Genomic DNA, 15,785 nt, shown 5'->3' on the forward strand with positions numbered 1-15,785 from the left:
AGGCAAATTTGGCCAAAGTGCGATCAGTCCTCTTTATATCTATCTACATTGTCCCCCTTCAGCCCGGCATCTTATTCCCGGCCATTGAAGCTCCCCTGCTTTGCCCCAGATGGACATCTTCCCCATACCCCGGACCTTCAAAATGTCTTTGTCTCCGCATTCTTCTCCGCATTGCCATTGGCAAACAGATGCAAGAAGAAATTTCAGACTGCGTGCATCGCTTCTCCGCACTTTCAAGACCCGCTGCTGCAGATCAAAGTTCGCAGGCATCAAATCCTCAAGTTCGATGATTGGTGGGAAAACTATCTCTATTTGCCAACCTCGCTAAGAGACGGAAACAAATTCATCCAGCCAAGTCATTGCCTATTTCATGAATAGTAACTGCAGAATCACCTAGTACATCTAGACCGCAAGTCTAGTCATAGAAAGTTCGGTCTGGTACAATACTCTTATGTTTTATTAAAGGATATCCTCGTCCTTTGGGGATACATACTTGGCTTGCGTCCTAACGCAAAACAGCCTCAGGTTGTTCCTACACAAAGATCTATTCACCCGTCTAGATGTACAGTTCCATCTCTCGTCTCATATTACCCGGTTTCGCTATGTCTTCGTAAAACGTGGTCTGGAGGAAAAAGTTCAAAGTCGCAGACGCCACCTCTATCATGTGGTCCTGAATTAGACTGTTCTTGTCAGGAGGGCCGTAGCCCTCTACGTAGGGGGATAACGCCCAGCTCTCATGAAGCATAACGTAAACTGCCCTCACATGCACCAAAGTCCTCTCCGAGCTGTCCGGAAGCCCACTTATGTCCAGCGGCCCCGAGCAGTTGTGGTCGGTGATTGCCATGAGCAAACATGACCACATGGCAGCAAACAGACGGTCTGGTCGGCTCTTGGCCAGGGCTGCCAGGTCCCCGTGCTGGTTCACCAGTTCAGCCATGACCCGGATGGCCTGGTTGTAGTGTCCCAGTATGCTCTCGAGCCGCTCCACCCTCTCGGACCGGTCGTCGCCCGGCCAGCACGAGTCGCGCATGGCGAGACCCGAGGCCAGCGCCGCGTGTAGCACGCAAGGCTCCGCGATGGCCGTCTGGACCAAAATCGGCGTGATCCTGCGAGTCGACAGCGCGTTTTCAATGCCGGGCACCACGGCGATTATGAAGAAGGAAAAAGACTGCATGTCCCGCTCGCTCAGCTTGGGAAGCATTCTGGGTTGTGTCGCGGTGACAGTGGTGGATGGCACGAACGCTCGTCGTCGCGCCTGCACGACGGCGGTGGGATATTCACACTCCCAGTTACCCTTGACGCAGCCTCCGCAGGCTGGTCGCGCCTCGTCGCATTTGTATCGATGTTGTTTGCAAGTCAGGCAGCCGGTTCTTGTCTTTGGCTTCCCTCGGGCGCCTGGCCGGGATCTTTTATTTGGCGGCTGTGGCTTGTGGCCCGTGACCAGTTGCCGCTGCTCCTGATGTGATTGACTGTCCATTGTGATAATGTCAAAAGGAGGTTGTTTTGCCAGCAAATCGAGGGGAGAAAATGGTTGGGAACAGGGGACAATCTGTGTAATTTATAAGGATGACTTTGAGCGATCAATTAAAGATTAGCAACATGATGAAGGATAAAGAAAACGGACATCCTTGGAAGGCAAGAGCAAAACTATCGTCTATTACTTCCAAATCAAGACAGCAAGAAGCAAAGCTGCATATCAGCCATCTTACTTGGGTGTGAGGTTTATCTTCCCGAGAGGTAAGGGCGGTGGGGGAAGCCAGTATGCCTTGTGAATGCAAAGGGTAAGTTCCGGTCCTTTTGGGCCTGTCCCCCTATTGATTAGTGGGTAACGTGGATCCAACACAGCGGTTAAAGCTCGCATTTGTGTGTCATCAAGTCGGCATTAATGCCACTCTGATTGGATCCCAGGTCCATTATCGGTGCTTACTTACATCATCCTAGCTGTATTTGTTGCATTAGGCATGTTTGTCATTTTCAACAACATCCACTTGGCGATGGGGTACTATCTACACAACTGCCAACAGCCTAGCGTAAACTCTGTTAAGTCGTTCATATTCTTTTCTCTCTTGTAAGTGCTCAAGATACCTTGGACAGTTTTCAACCTTGACAAGAAAGACCGCATTATTGTTGCCGTGAGCTTTGCAAAACATATATAAGAAACCACGGCTTCTTCCGTGATCACCCCCTATGATAATAGGGCTAGCCTTCAACCTCCTCGTCGGGATTATGCTTGGCGTCCCACGTAATATTCGGCATGAAAACACGTCAGCATGCACACAGAAGAGGTGGAACCAAGCTAATTACGAATCAAACTTGGACTGGAATGTGCCCTTTCCTGCTTTTCTTTCAAGAGACAAGAAGTAATACCCAATACATCTCACAAACATGAGAGAAGCCTGTGGAATAGGAGTACCGGGCTCTGAATAACAATGAAGCAAAAGCTTAGCTTAAGCTGCCTATGTAGGTATATTTTAGCAAATAATATCTCTCCCACTTTGCTTCAAAGCATTAATTTATCTTTGTCAGCCCAAATCTCAGCAACGGTCGGTCGGGCTTTTCGATCATAATAACAAAACAGGCATCAAAAACCGCCTTGTTATACCGTAAGATTGCGTCTTACAGCATTTCATCAGAAATGTCAAGCTCGGGTTTTCAGGCTCGTCGGATATGCCTGGTCACGGCCTACTTAAAGGTCTCGATACCGCGGTCTGTATGAGGTTTTTTGATAAACAAGTGATCAATCAAACAATAAACCCCCAGAATGTTTGCTACTACAATGCGGTTGATTCCCATCCTTTTGGCAGGCTTCCTGATGGGCGCCCAAGCCCAGGTTGCTCTTCCCACTACCTTGCCTGCGTTTACAAGCATCTGGTTTCCCGGAGATATTCCCGGCGGCCCTTTCCCGTCAAAACTTGAAGCGAACGTGCTCATTGATAACCCTGGCACTACTACATGGTCCTTCACCACCGAAACCGCCGTTGCGGGCGCAACAACCACTAGTGGTGCTCCAGCTCCGTACTGGAACAGTCTTGGCCTCAAGTACGCCAGCGAGGGCAGGGTTCTCACCATGGACTACACTGGAGGCTATGCACTTATGCATCCAGCGTCTGAATCGATGACATGGACAGGAACCCAGTACTCGACGTAAGTTGAAAAAGCCAACACCACCCCTTGTTTGTGACTGCTTTGAATCCCTTGGACGATCGCATACGTCCAATCATGACATTTCTGACCTGGGCTTGTTGTTCTACAGATTCATGCATGTTCAGTGCACCTCGATAGTCAGCGCAGCCACTGCCAAGTGCGAAGGGTCGTACGGCTCGTTCGAGCTGACCATAAGCTCTATCTCTCTCGGGGGCACGACAGCGACCGGCAGCACACTGGGCTTCCAGCTAACAACGCCCGGAGTAACCCAGGATCTTACAGCCCTGCCGGTTACCGTGACCAAAGTATCCCTGGCAACTTCCACCCCCACATCTATGTCCACGTCTACTTCCACATCTACATCTACACTCACGCCTACTCCAACGCCGACTCAGACGCCTAGCCAGACGCCATTGACTACGTCTTCGTCTGGAGGTGGTGGCTTTCCGAGGGCCACGCAGCCGGCTGGGACTTTTGCTGGTGCTGCAGCACTTGTGGGAGGAGTTTTGATGCTATTCTGAACTGGGCGTATCCTTGAGATTGCATCATGGAGTTTATGTTTTGCTATAGTGGCTAGCAATGTATGGGTTTGTGTGTTCTTTGAGGCAAGACCGTTAATATTTTTTGTATATCTTCCTTTTTGATTCATGATCGTTGTTCTTGTCCATTGATTGATTAAGTTGACGCCATGATGAATCAAATGTAGCCAGTGACTCCAATACACTGTTAGCGGTACAGCCTCAGCAACTACTTCAGTCTCTCTGGACACCATGGTTTAGTAAAACTATGATTTATTGTGCTAAATAGAGCTATATTGCGCAAGGCCTATAAGTAACCCCGTATTCTAGATGTAGCAGCTCGAGAATCAAACAGGCGAAAAAAGTAAGCAGCCATGTAGATAGCTATCTAGGTAAGTAGACTATTTAACAACTAACAAAGACTCTTTTTCAATACATAAAACGATAAAGATTATTTTAAGAATGGGCCGAGAAAATGGCTACTTATGATACAGGTAAAGTATCCGTTGTACCGTCAGCCAAATCAGTTTGCCTGTGCAGTCTTAGGTATTCAAAAAGAATGACAATAAAACGAAGAAATGGGATCCAGACCCAGTGTATTAAATCGAATGTAGACATTGAGCAAACCTAAGTAGGTATTAAGTCCTTGAACAACCCAGTCTTTTTAACTGCCGAACTAATGGCATTGCATAAATATAGTCATGTACTAGGCAATTCAAAGCACCACTCGAGCTTCTGATGGTGGACATTCATTCTCTCAGTCGTTAGATCTCAGCTTGATATAGTTTCTTTTGGATAGATTTGGGGGCTTTCAGCTCTTGACAGATTATAAATGCTAACACCAGTGACCATAGTGGATATAACTGTGGTTCACTATGTTGACCTTGTGAAATCTCAATTTCTCAGCGCCTCCATGGGCGAACCAATGTCCTTCTAGCAAAGTTTTTGATCCATAGATACTACTCTTCATAACCTTGACAAATGAGCTCTACAGCAGTGGCTACACATGGAAAGATTATTTAGGAGCTGATATATCGATCAATAAGGGATTAAAAGCCGCTGAGTCATTAAGTATAAGTTTGCCTGCTGTAAACATCACAGTCGTGTTGACTTACACACCACAGCATGTTCGCAAGAGTTCTTCCAGACACAAATATACGGGTTCCAGGGACTTCATTGCCACACCTTTGTGCGAACAACATTGCTAATATTGCACCAACAGTGGCTCAGGCGAATTGTGGCATGCATGAAATACCTGCGTGGCTTTGATCGGTTCGAGGGAAACATGGAGTCAAGTCTGCTTTGAAGGCACTAAGGTTATGAGGCTCAAATCACGTACAGTAGCTGACACATGGCGACGACGGTGTTCGCCAAACATACGACTTTTAAGACATCGCTGGCAGTTAGGCCGAGCAACTATTGATAATCTAAAGCTAGCTGGATCATATACTTTTTCCCAGGTTTCCATGGTAACTTTCACCGAGTCTCGAAGCACAGCCTCCCAAGCCACCAAGCTTACCCCCACGATTAAGCAATGTAGAAAAGCCACCCTCTGTGTCGCTGAGCCTCAAACACGGCAGAGAAAAAAAAGGACTGGTGGCATTGCAGATCCTAAATATGAAAAGCAGCTCGTTTTGTTCTCCTAAAAGAAGTAAAATCAAGGTATGCAAGACATGCAGCCTAGATGGCTTGCAGCCAGGCGGGAGCTAAGATACCCAAGCGTAACGCCTTGTCGGTTCTTCTCTTTCACCGCCGAGAAAAGTGAGCGGTTGGGGAGGGATGGATGGTTGGCTAAAAAAAAAAAAAAGATCAAGCGCCAAAACTCCTTACCTGTCGACGTCACGATGCACCCACCATAAGAGACTGACACAAGCTCGACAAACTAAATCCTTTTTTCTCCCTAGGCAGGGGAAAATCGTACGGTTTTGGCGGGTAGCTTCGGGTACACGGGCGATTGGGGTTGGTAGAGAGAAAAAAAAAGCCGACGGATCTATATTTCTGGGAGCCAAGAAACCGGTTCATAGGTTTGTGGTGGCGTTCTTTTCCCCCCCTCGTATGCGGTCGTTTCTTTCCTTCATTGTGCGTAATGATCATATTTCCTGAGTGGCTGAAACGCACACCCACCGGGCGGCCTCAGCCCAGGACTTTTGTCTGGGTCAGGTTTAGGTGCCGGTAGGGAGGTATCACATCTGGGTGGTGGTCTGGCCCGGTCGGTCGTTCTTCTTTTGCGATTGTCCAATTCCGGGATGTTTACTACGATGCCGTTGCTGCACGGCCAAGGAGTAAAATAGTAACCCAACACTACGTTATTATGTGCATGCATGTGCAGGGAACAAAGATGAGCGTGCGTTTAATCTATCCTTACGAAGTTCATGCCTTTATTTTTCTTCCCCTTGCCTTTCTTGATGGAGGGGGGGGNGGGGGGGGAACTTTCACGGCCAAGGCCCCCGAAGAATGCAACCGCATCTCGGTCACGATGCAAGCCAATGAATTTTCAGAGCCCGGTGTGTAGACATACACTACAGGGTAGTCTAGCCATTGGTAGACCACCTCGAAGAACCTCCGTCGTGCTGGTGTGGAGACAAAAAAAAAGAATGATGCACAGTTGTGGCGTTGCGGCGAGCCTCGCAGAAAGGACCGGTGGAAGCAAAAAAGGAATAGGTTAAAAAGGGGTCTCTGTTCGTCTTCTCTCTCCCACATACAGTACACACTAACAGCATCGTTTCCCTCCATGGTTTAGCCGTCTGCCCGGACTTGTAGCACTAATGGTTGTGTGTGGTGTGGTGGATGCTACAACGTCCCACTGCCGAGCCTATGATATTCTGCGTCTGGCCAATGTGGGAGGGTTAACGGGAGAAAAGATGGGTGAGTGGGCGGGTGTTCTTTTTACGGTAAGCATTGAGTATCGAAGCTATGGTGTGTGAGTGAGAGGGAAAGAGTGTGTGTGAAATACCGTACAGTAGGTAAGTAGGGAGTGCACGAGGAGCAGGTGACCCGCCGCCGGACGCACGAGGATGTCATCGTCGAGCTACCGAGGTGCAGCTTTCGGCTTGAGATCGTGCCGAACAGAAGGAACAAAAGGAAACTAGCAGCAGGGGAATACAAGACATTCCTACCGGTATGATGTATTGGTAAGGGGCTGCATGCATTTCATATGAGCCGGTCTACGGACCTCATCAACGACATCCCAATTGAAGCTCAAGCAAATAGCCAATGGTTAAACTCTCGTTTTTCTTTCTTTTTTTTTTCATCTTTTTAAATTGGAAGGGTATAGCTTGGTTTCCAATTCCTCGAACACCAACAAAGCTCTTCCTTGCGTCGAAAGCTGCCATGCTAGATTACATGCAGGCGGGATGATAGTGGCGGACCCTCATGGGTGGGCAAGGGTTGTTTGGACAGGGTTTGGGCTCCTTTGGATAAGGCCACAATTACTGTGCAGTGCTTTTTTCATGTACTTTTTTTCCAATTAAAAATGACCTGCTGAATGCTTTGTTCTCGAATTCTTTTTGCCGGGTATGTCATACAACGGGAGAAGATCATCACACTCCCCGTGGAGCTCGCTTGTTAGTAACATGCAGGTGTGGCAAGGGATCCCTTTTGGTAGCCGAGATATGATGACGAAACAAAAACTGTGTAAGCAGCTAAGTGGCCGACATCATGACCTTTTCTAGTTACAATGACCCCAGGGAGAGAAGTCCGACGGAGGGGGAGGCGAGATGATATTAACTAACCCCGACGGGATTTCTACTGTACTACTACTATCGCACCATGGCAATGCAGGCTGGGGAGACACAAGCACTGTGGCGACGAGCTTTTTCTAAGAGAGAGAGAGAGAGAGCGAGAAAAAAAAGTGTGGTGTGTGTGGGTGAGCCAACGGTGGCGGGGCGTGGGCCAAGATATCCCGGGATAAGCAAGGCAACATAAACATCGCCGCGGCGCCGAAGCCAAGCGGCTCACGTCCGAAACAGAAGCAAGATCCACAGAGAGTCAACTCGGTAGGCGGGGCGGATCTGGACTCGTCTCTTGCAACCCGGCAGCATCGGCACAAACAAATGTGCGCAAACGGTTTGACATTGTAACGTCCGCCCTATGACAGCAAAACCCTATGGTAGATAGGTTTGTTTCGTGACAAAACATGAGGGTAAGTGGGGTTTGAAAGTAAGGGGGGACGGACAGATGCCACCACAAGCAGGCTGTTCTTGGTTCACTCTGCAAGACAGGGTTTGTGTTTTTCCCGGTTGATCTGGGCCGGCTTTGAGACAGATGAAAAGATTGAAGAGAATAAAGTACCATAAAGCAACAGGCATTGTCCAAGTGGCTGAGCTGGGCGTTCAAACAGTGTCTGGAGGCGAAGAAAGAAAGCGTTTTGCTGGAGCCACGATGGAGCACAAAATGGAGCCCCCAAGCCCCCCGGGGACGCTTCCGGGCGCTTCTCCTTGTCGGGGGCCCATATGCCCAAAAAGACCCGAAATTTCTGTACCGTAGTGGTATTGAAGATTGCCTGAGCATTGCAGAGCGAGGGAGGAGCCTGGACTTTTTGGATAAGGTATCCAGCACTTCCAGCTTTTGCCAGGCACCCGCCCACGAACTACAATATGCGTCGCAGCTTTGGCGCGTGGTTCGCATATCTGGGTCTCGTGGTCAATGCTCACTCCCGATCCTGGGGTAAGACAGGGAGGGACCGCCGTTCAAGCAGCAAGCACAGGCCAGTAGCAAAGACATTTATTTGTCTTTTCTGTGATGGTGGCCTGGGGGGGAATTTTGCTTCCGCTGATCTGGGGCATGACGATCGCACGCTTCTCCAAGGAGGGAAAGGTGTGATCATGCAAGCCCGTCTTGCCTGTCAAAAGGAAAGGGTGGTCTAGTATCGACATGGATTGTACCTTTCATAAAAGAGGCTGGTGGTGTTTCCAAAACAAACAACCGAGCCACATCATCACGTCACAAAACAACCATTGTCTCGCTAGCTTGCTTTTTCCCCTGTCTGCTTTTCTCGGTTATGTCGTGCGCTCGCGAGACAATAAGAAGGGGAAAGAAAATTGCCATGTTGAGAAAGACCATGTCTCTCAGAATGGACCAGTGGCGTAGGATTTATTTTTCTTTTCCCTCCAGCTCCAGCTTACTGACGGACGGTATAAGCGACAGGAATCTGCAGGTTGGAACAAAAAAGGGAAACGAATTTCCAAGCCGCAGTCACACTGTAACATGGAAAAGGAGCCGCTGCATTTCAAATCTCCGCACCGTCAAAGAAGCACTGTACCAAGTCCGGGCGTCAGCCCGGCAAGTTAAGATTTGGGTAGCTACCATGGTCTGTCCTTTTTTTCTCCCCGTTTTTCCTGGGTCCAAATACAGTACTGTAGTATTAATATTTTTTTTTTGTTGACAATCCAACGGTTGCAAAAGAAATAGTGTGCAAGGTACATGCCAATGCGACTAAACTGGGAGAGATTAATATAGCAAAGAAATCAAGTCTTTACTAGAAGAAGGCATTCTTCCGAAATACAGTTGCGATTCTTTTGTGGCTTTTGTGGGACCCAACCCAGTCACAAAACGAGAAGGATGCCCCGAGGTTTTCTAGCTTAGATGTGGCTGAAATAAAAAGTTCCAAGATCGGCGGTTTATCGAATTTCCCAGGTTTGCAAGGCGAGGGAGGTCTTTTGGTCTTTTCTTTCTTCCCGTTGTCTCCCGACAAAACGCACATGTTTACCGTAAAGAGATCGTCGACTGCTGACTTCTCTTTTTGTTCCGGGCTGCAGCTCTGAAATCCTGACACCTTCCCCTGCCATGCTGACGAAAAAGGTACTTTACTGTACAATACTCTAGAATCAGTATAGCTCAAGCAGGAACCGCCCAGCGCGTGTGAGGTGGACTCGAACATAATGATTGGGTGTACGGTGGCAGATGTTCAAGGTTCCAGGGTCCGTCGTAACCTGAGTGCATCGCATACAGTAATACCCAAGAACAGACAACCAATCATTCAGACCTGTTCTTGAATAACAAACGATCAAAGTGGATGCCAATGTGCAGATGTGGAACGTGCGTTCTAAGGTAGGGGTGAGGCCTTATTGTGATGTGGTGTGGATGCATGCGATGTATCCTGCAACAGGGAACAGGGAGAGCAAGGGAGCTTCCTCCCCGGGTCCCGCAAAATTTCGAACAGCTGATCAAGTTTACTACGCCGCTTGAAGGTAGGTTTGTTCTGGCAAGTCTGGTAATAAACGTCTGCCACGTAGGTACATGTATAGAGGGCATCATCGACTCGGCATCACTGATGACGATGCAGTACCGGGGTTTAGAAGCAAACAGCAAACCGAAAAAAAGAAAAGAAAAAAAAACAAAGTCTCCGTGCTTGCAAATCTGGAAGACATTATCTGCTTTAAAAAACATGCTCCCATTATACAACAGTGTTAGTATAGCAAGCATATCATAACATTAGTTCTAAAATGATTTAATGTCTCAAGGAGATCTGGCCCTGCCATCTTCTACAGTGCGCAAATATCAAGACGCGAAACTAATACTAGGTATGGTATACCTAGCCCTTTGCTAGGTACTTACTTCGTATACTCTATAATACTACAGCCCATTAGATATAATCTGTAATTAGTGCCCTGCCGAGCCGAAAAGAAGAGGCCAGGGACGAAACCGAATGTAATGCATCCATGGATGTCAGCTCTTACGGCATATCCACAAACCGAAATGCTCCTAGTACTGCAATGTCGGGTTAATTAATTATCAACTGGCAGGCAATTTTGGAGAAAGTGAATAAAAAGTTGGAGAAGTGAGGGCAAAGAGGGCCAGGCCAATCTGGAGAAATGCGGGCTCGGGTACGAGGAGGTAACCCAATTTTGGGAGTGTTGCGGTGCTGTCTGTAGTAGGTACTGCAAGCTGCTCGTACGATTGGGGGCCTTTTTTTTCCTCTCCCTCTTCCAATCTTCGCCTGATCTGGTTTAGAGCTAAAGAAAAGGGTCTACCGGAGCATCGAATTGAAGGTTCTGGGCCGGTTCTGGTGGGAATACCCTCGGGCGGATTATCAATCCATTTGAAGCTGACTCGATTGGACGAACAAGGGGAGTAAAGAGAAAAAAAAAAAAGGCCGCAACTTGGGATCTGCGATACCCGCCCGCCCTAGAAACCCGCTCTATCGCCGGGGTTAAGAGGTGAGCACGGTCCGAAAGGCGGAAAACAAGAATTCCATGGAGGTTTACTCTTTTGTTTCTGTTTTTCCTTCTTTTTGGCTGGTCATTGTTTGAGAAGAAACGGTGCGGCCATTCTCGTTCGCCGATTGTTCATAACTTGGGAGTATTTTGGGATTAAGATTCATTAAGATCACAATGTTTTTACAAGGGTGAGTTAGGTAGGTTGTTATTAGCTAATTAATGGCTAAGGTCGAGTAAGAAACGGCAAGGAAACGCGGATAGTCATGAAGCCGAATGTTTGTATGACAGACAATGCTTGCACTCGTACTGCACCGTTTCCTGCACATCTTTGCTGGCCGTGTTCCCGCCACCAATCCAATCTGGTGCCTGGCCCGGGAAAGATTGTGAATCTGGCATGAATCCTCTCAAGCGCTAATTGATAATCGGTTGCATGTCGCTGAGAGCCTTGTCGGAAAGTCAAGTCAATTTTTCATGTCTCCGATTCGCCTGGCGGCTAATATGTCTGGCGCTTTTCTATCCCATCCTTGCGTGTCTTCCCAAAGCCACACTATGCGGCAAAACCAGCAGTACCCATAGCCGGAGTAGTAACCATTGGCATTTGTCACTATGCGTAAGTGGCTTTACTGCAGGAGCCAGGGGTGAAGAGACGAGTTTGGGAAACGAAACATTATACCAAGCGAAAGCAGCAGACCTCACCACCTGACCCCAAAAAAAGCGCCTCCAGTCAGCGTTCGTCGGTTCAAGAATTGATTGATTGTTGAATGGTGGTGTGGAGTTGCTGTGAACGGCTTTTCCCCGTCCAACTGATACTGGACCGAGTTCTAGGGTGGCCAGTCTCTCATAGTAGCCTAGCTCCTTTTTTACCCTTTTCATTCATTGATGAGGTGTTTTTGAAAGGCTAAATTGATAATACCTATTGTGGTAAAAGCTTGGATACAAGATCGGGCTGAGAAAAGAAAGGTAGTGTACCAATTGGATTGCTCAGGTTCAACAGTCCAATTTTGCCCCATTGCCACCACCAGGGAATTTCCCGTCACCGCCGAATACCTGCCGATGTGATCTCTTGTGGTGCTGTAACTGGCATCATGCTGGGTAACGGCGGGCTCGACTCGTCAGCCGGCCGGTTATCGGTGCCCCATCGGCCGAGATTTCCTCTACTACGCAGCAAGCTCTCAATAAGCCCATGTGGGGAGCCGGCTTCCTCGATGGTTCATACCGTACAGTACACTGCGTACATAGCCGAGCGAACAAGAACCCGTAACAATCCAGTTGGTATTATCAACATCTTCCGGTGGTTCCGGCTGCAATACTGGTGGAAACCCCCCGCTGGCTGCGTTCCACTTATCAACTTCTGCCATGCAAGCTGCCATTATCTTCTTTTTTCCCCTTGGTGTTTAAAATAAAATCATACAGAAGAAAGAAAGAAAACGTGGCGTTTGTTGCATCAAAATTGAATACTCGGTGGATGGCGTGTGGCTGTTGCCCAGGCCGCCCAGAAATGTGACAGACCGTGATGAATGTGGATGCGGTGTACGAGACCTTCGCGCGTCGCTGTGTTTCGACTTTAAAAATAGCGGCGGACAGGGACATGCCTGCGAAATTTTACCGTGCACCAGAGACTACTTTGTCCTACGGAGGATTACTTACATACAGTAGGTAGTATACTATACGATCAACGGTCAGTAAGGATTTGACGGATCGCTACTACTTGACCAAGCAATACGCTACTGTAGACTGGACGACGCTAGTCACGGTTGACAGGTGTGCCCAACGAAAGTTACTTCGCACAGCCGTGCTCCTTGCGAAGTATGTCTTAACATTAAGCCGGGGGAAAAACTTCTGCTCCGTACACCTGGGCAGGTAGAGGCCGCGACTCAACCTTATCGGCCTTTGCCCTTTTTCTGGGAGGTGGTTTTTTTTTTTTTTTTTTTTTTTTTTTTTTTTTTTTTTTTTTTTTTCGAGCCGGAAGCCAGTTCCATTTCGGAAGCACGTCGGCATTGAAGGCTTTTTTCGATGATGCAGGGAACCTGAAAAGGACGTATACAAACAATAAAAAGGCAGGCGCCCGCCTGCGAAAACGCGGCGTGGGGACCCCATCTAAACCCGACTCTGAAACAAGCCTGGCTTCCCCAGGTCAAGACCCAACATCCAACAGGCCTAAACCCTGAACAAGGGCGGGCTGCAAGGGCTAATCCACAACGCGCACAGGCACCATCGCTGGCAGGCAGGGGCCGCCCGTGTACTATGTACAGGAAAGGTCGAAATGACCGACGACCGACGACCAACGACCTCCATTCTTTTGCACAGCCTCAGTCCAACGATGGGACCTAGGCCAAGTTCAACTGGTCCATCTGACCGGATTGTTTATGTCCGTGTATCGAGGTACGTCGTAAGATTCGAGAAGAGCTTCTGCATCAGATGGGGGCCCTCTAGACAATGGATGGACCCTTGTCGATCAGAAAAGGATAAACATCTCTGTAATATATCGGTCAGCAATCCAATATCCCATTCTGGACAAATCGCATCTTGTGCAAAGAAAAGCTGTTAAAGCTACGTTTTAAGTCGTGGCTTTCCTCACCACGGTGAGCGAGCCAGCCTACGCGCCGCATACCAAATTGGCACTAGTCCAAGTAGCAAGTCAACAACAGACGAGAATGACGCTGCACTACCAGTACAGCCAGAAGATGGGTCGGGCAAGCTCTTTCGGACAAAGGCTCTAGGTGGTAACCTTTAACCCAATAATGGTAGGACGTGATAATGACAACCCGTTGCAAATAAAAGCTTTAACCCTCCAGTAGCTAATGTCTGCGTGTTGCACGTACATACAGTTAAGTAAGCTGTAGGTGCCATGTGGTAGTATTGACTTTTAGTAGACATGGATACAACGGACTGGATGCCTTCTTGCTCGATTATGCTTCATCCAACACCAGATGACCAGCGAGCAGGGGGGGGGGGGGGGGGGGGGGGGGGGGGGGGGGGGGGGGGGCAGGCACACCACACACACACACACCCACACACGGTGTGTTCTTTGTACGGATGAACCAGGGTCTGCAGTGGACGATATTGGCAAGAAAACTGCAGCCTTTTCTTTTCTTCTCCTGCAGTTCGCTGCACCAGGCCGCGAAATGTCTCTTGGCGGTGGGTGACAGAGCGCGGATTGTAACGCAAAATGTCATGATACTGATGAACTTCTGTTAGGTCCATTTGACCCGGCTGGCCTGTCAGTTTGTCATATCTAACCACTGCACCGTAGATGAACATTAAACGTAGCCCGATCCTAGGCCCTGTCTGCAAATCCCGGAGATGGGTTGACAAATGATTGTCGTCAAGCCGTGAGCTTGGTTTGACGATCGCTGTAGGGCCGTTTTTGTCAATCCACCACCCCGTTGCCAGCCCTTGGGGGGGGGGAGCGGTATTTTTAATCTGACGTGCCACGCCTTAGCAGGTTTGAATTGTGTGAGTAAACGCAGACGCGAGCGCCCGTGGGTCTGGGACTGGTCTCGACCGCCGCTAGGAAACACAAAGCGAAGATCGGAGGCTGAGACTGACGACATGCACAGATGATGTGGTTGACACTTGACGCAATGGGGAGGTGGTTGCGAAGGCCATGTTAGCTGTTCTGAGGCCACCTGTAGGTTTTTCGTTTTCTTTTTTTGCCCTTTAATTTCTAACGAATTCTCCGAGCACTAGTAAACTAAAAAGCCTGAAGCCATCATGTTACAAATACAAATTGGTATACGGCCCAAGAAGTCAATCTGCTGGTTGAGTGGTTGAGCTGTCACAACGGGGCTGCATAATTGACATATTCTCCGCGTGCGAGGAACTCTAGACTTGAATTTGATGTTGGCTGCGGCTTTTGGTTATGACATGCAGCTAGCAACTACATGTACTGAGTAGAAACTTAGGTATGTATAGTAATGTTAATCTTCTTTCAATTCTTCTATATACGAGTAATTTAAAGAGAGGTACGTTTTGGAAAATGTGTCAGGAGGACAGCTACACAAATCCCTTTGGATTTCAAATGACATCTACCTAGGTAGGTATGTTTTAAAGTTCAAATGCCTATTCCGTACTGGGTACGTTATTACTACTGTACAGTACTACAGTACCGTACGAGGCAGCCAGTATTAAATCCGAAGCTGATGAGCAATATTACCGTAAGTAGAATGTTACAAGCTATATCCATGCATCTCTCTCATCTGCTTCGCTGATACTTTCCCCCAACAAGGGCGGGCGCCACAACCAGCGTCTCGCCGGGCAGGTGGGTCCCGTCATCTTCAGCAAAGCTGCAACGCTAGCCCAGGGACCCTGACAACTATAGCGCCCTTGTCGGCCGCTATTGTTGGCACATCCAAGTGTGCTAGCGGTGCTGCTATTGTACCGTACAGTAAATGTAGACCAGGCTAGGCTCGGAGCAGGTATTCGCTACTGCACAGCACGCTGCAGACACAAGGTCTAAACAAAACTGCCAGCCCAGTGAAGCTGGAAAGAAAAATTGCGAGACCCTGCTCGTATCCACCACTGGACCCCGGGTCCCTTGCCATGGCCAAGCTTGCTCGCTGCAACTGCCAGTGGCTGGCAGACGTTGCTTGTGTGCGATGCAACGCTGGGTTCCCACATTGCGCACTGTGGCAATGTTCCTGGCAACTTTTGCCTCTGAACCCTGCGGAATAAAATCCACTCACACTTGCTCTTTTCGAGCTGCAAAGTATCTTTTTGCTTGGTTTGTACAGTACGGTCCAGTGCTGTATGTCAAGGATTGTGTTGCTGGGCCCCGGTCGTTTTCTCCAGTCCATGGAATGGGTCTGATCCACAACAAGCTCCACGCGTGGGTCAACATCAGTGCGAGCCAGTACCGTCAATCAGACCCCTACCCTTGTGCGTGGACGGACCAGGCAGTCGCCCGTCGGCCTGCCTTCCTTACCTGCCTCGATGCCTGTCTGCCCTGCCCTGCCCTGCCAAACCC

At 48.7% G+C, this 15,785-nt stretch overlaps 5 protein-coding genes across 5 annotated transcripts; 3 read left to right on the top strand and 2 right to left on the bottom strand.

Annotated features, from left to right (window-relative positions):
* Window positions 1–556: 556 nt before the first annotated feature.
* PgNI_07329 (uncharacterized protein) lies at window positions 557–1,477 on the bottom strand (the record flags this gene model as incomplete). The annotated part of the gene is made up of 1 exon (XM_031127343.1): window positions 557–1,477. One exon carries the CDS (start codon window positions 1,475–1,477, stop codon window positions 557–559), a length of 921 nt encoding a protein of 306 aa, XP_030981481.1.
* A 941-nt stretch (window positions 1,478–2,418) lies between these two features.
* On the top strand, window positions 2,419–3,845 carry PgNI_07330 (uncharacterized protein). Its single transcript, XM_031127344.1, has 3 exons — window positions 2,419–2,460; window positions 2,527–3,144; window positions 3,254–3,845. Exons 2-3 carry the CDS (start codon window positions 2,762–2,764, stop codon window positions 3,663–3,665), a joined length of 795 nt encoding a protein of 264 aa, XP_030980845.1. The 5' UTR covers window positions 2,419–2,460; window positions 2,527–2,761; the 3' UTR covers window positions 3,666–3,845.
* A 2,187-nt stretch (window positions 3,846–6,032) lies between these two features.
* Window positions 6,033–6,362, bottom strand: PgNI_07331 (uncharacterized protein; the record flags this gene model as incomplete). The annotated part of the gene is made up of 1 exon (XM_031127345.1): window positions 6,033–6,362. The coding sequence occupies one exon, from the start codon at window positions 6,360–6,362 to the stop codon at window positions 6,033–6,035; it is 330 nt and encodes a 109-aa protein (XP_030980846.1).
* Window positions 6,363–6,523: 161 nt separating this feature from the next.
* Window positions 6,524–6,786, top strand: PgNI_07332 (uncharacterized protein; the record flags this gene model as incomplete). Its single annotated transcript, XM_031127346.1, has 2 exons — window positions 6,524–6,553; window positions 6,634–6,786. 2 exons carry the CDS (start codon window positions 6,524–6,526, stop codon window positions 6,784–6,786), a joined length of 183 nt encoding a protein of 60 aa, XP_030980847.1.
* Window positions 6,787–8,463: 1,677 nt separating this feature from the next.
* On the top strand, window positions 8,464–9,045 carry PgNI_07333 (uncharacterized protein; the record flags this gene model as incomplete). Its single annotated transcript, XM_031127347.1, has 1 exon — window positions 8,464–9,045. A coding segment is annotated over one exon (582 nt), but the record flags the coding sequence as incomplete, so codon positions are not given.
* Between the last annotated feature and the right edge of the window lie 6,740 nt (window positions 9,046–15,785).

This window comes from Pyricularia grisea, assembly GCF_004355905.1.
Source record: "Pyricularia grisea strain NI907 chromosome Unknown Pyricularia_grisea_NI907_Scaffold_4, whole genome shotgun sequence".
Lineage (NCBI taxonomy): Eukaryota > Fungi > Ascomycota > Sordariomycetes > Magnaporthales > Pyriculariaceae > Pyricularia > Pyricularia grisea.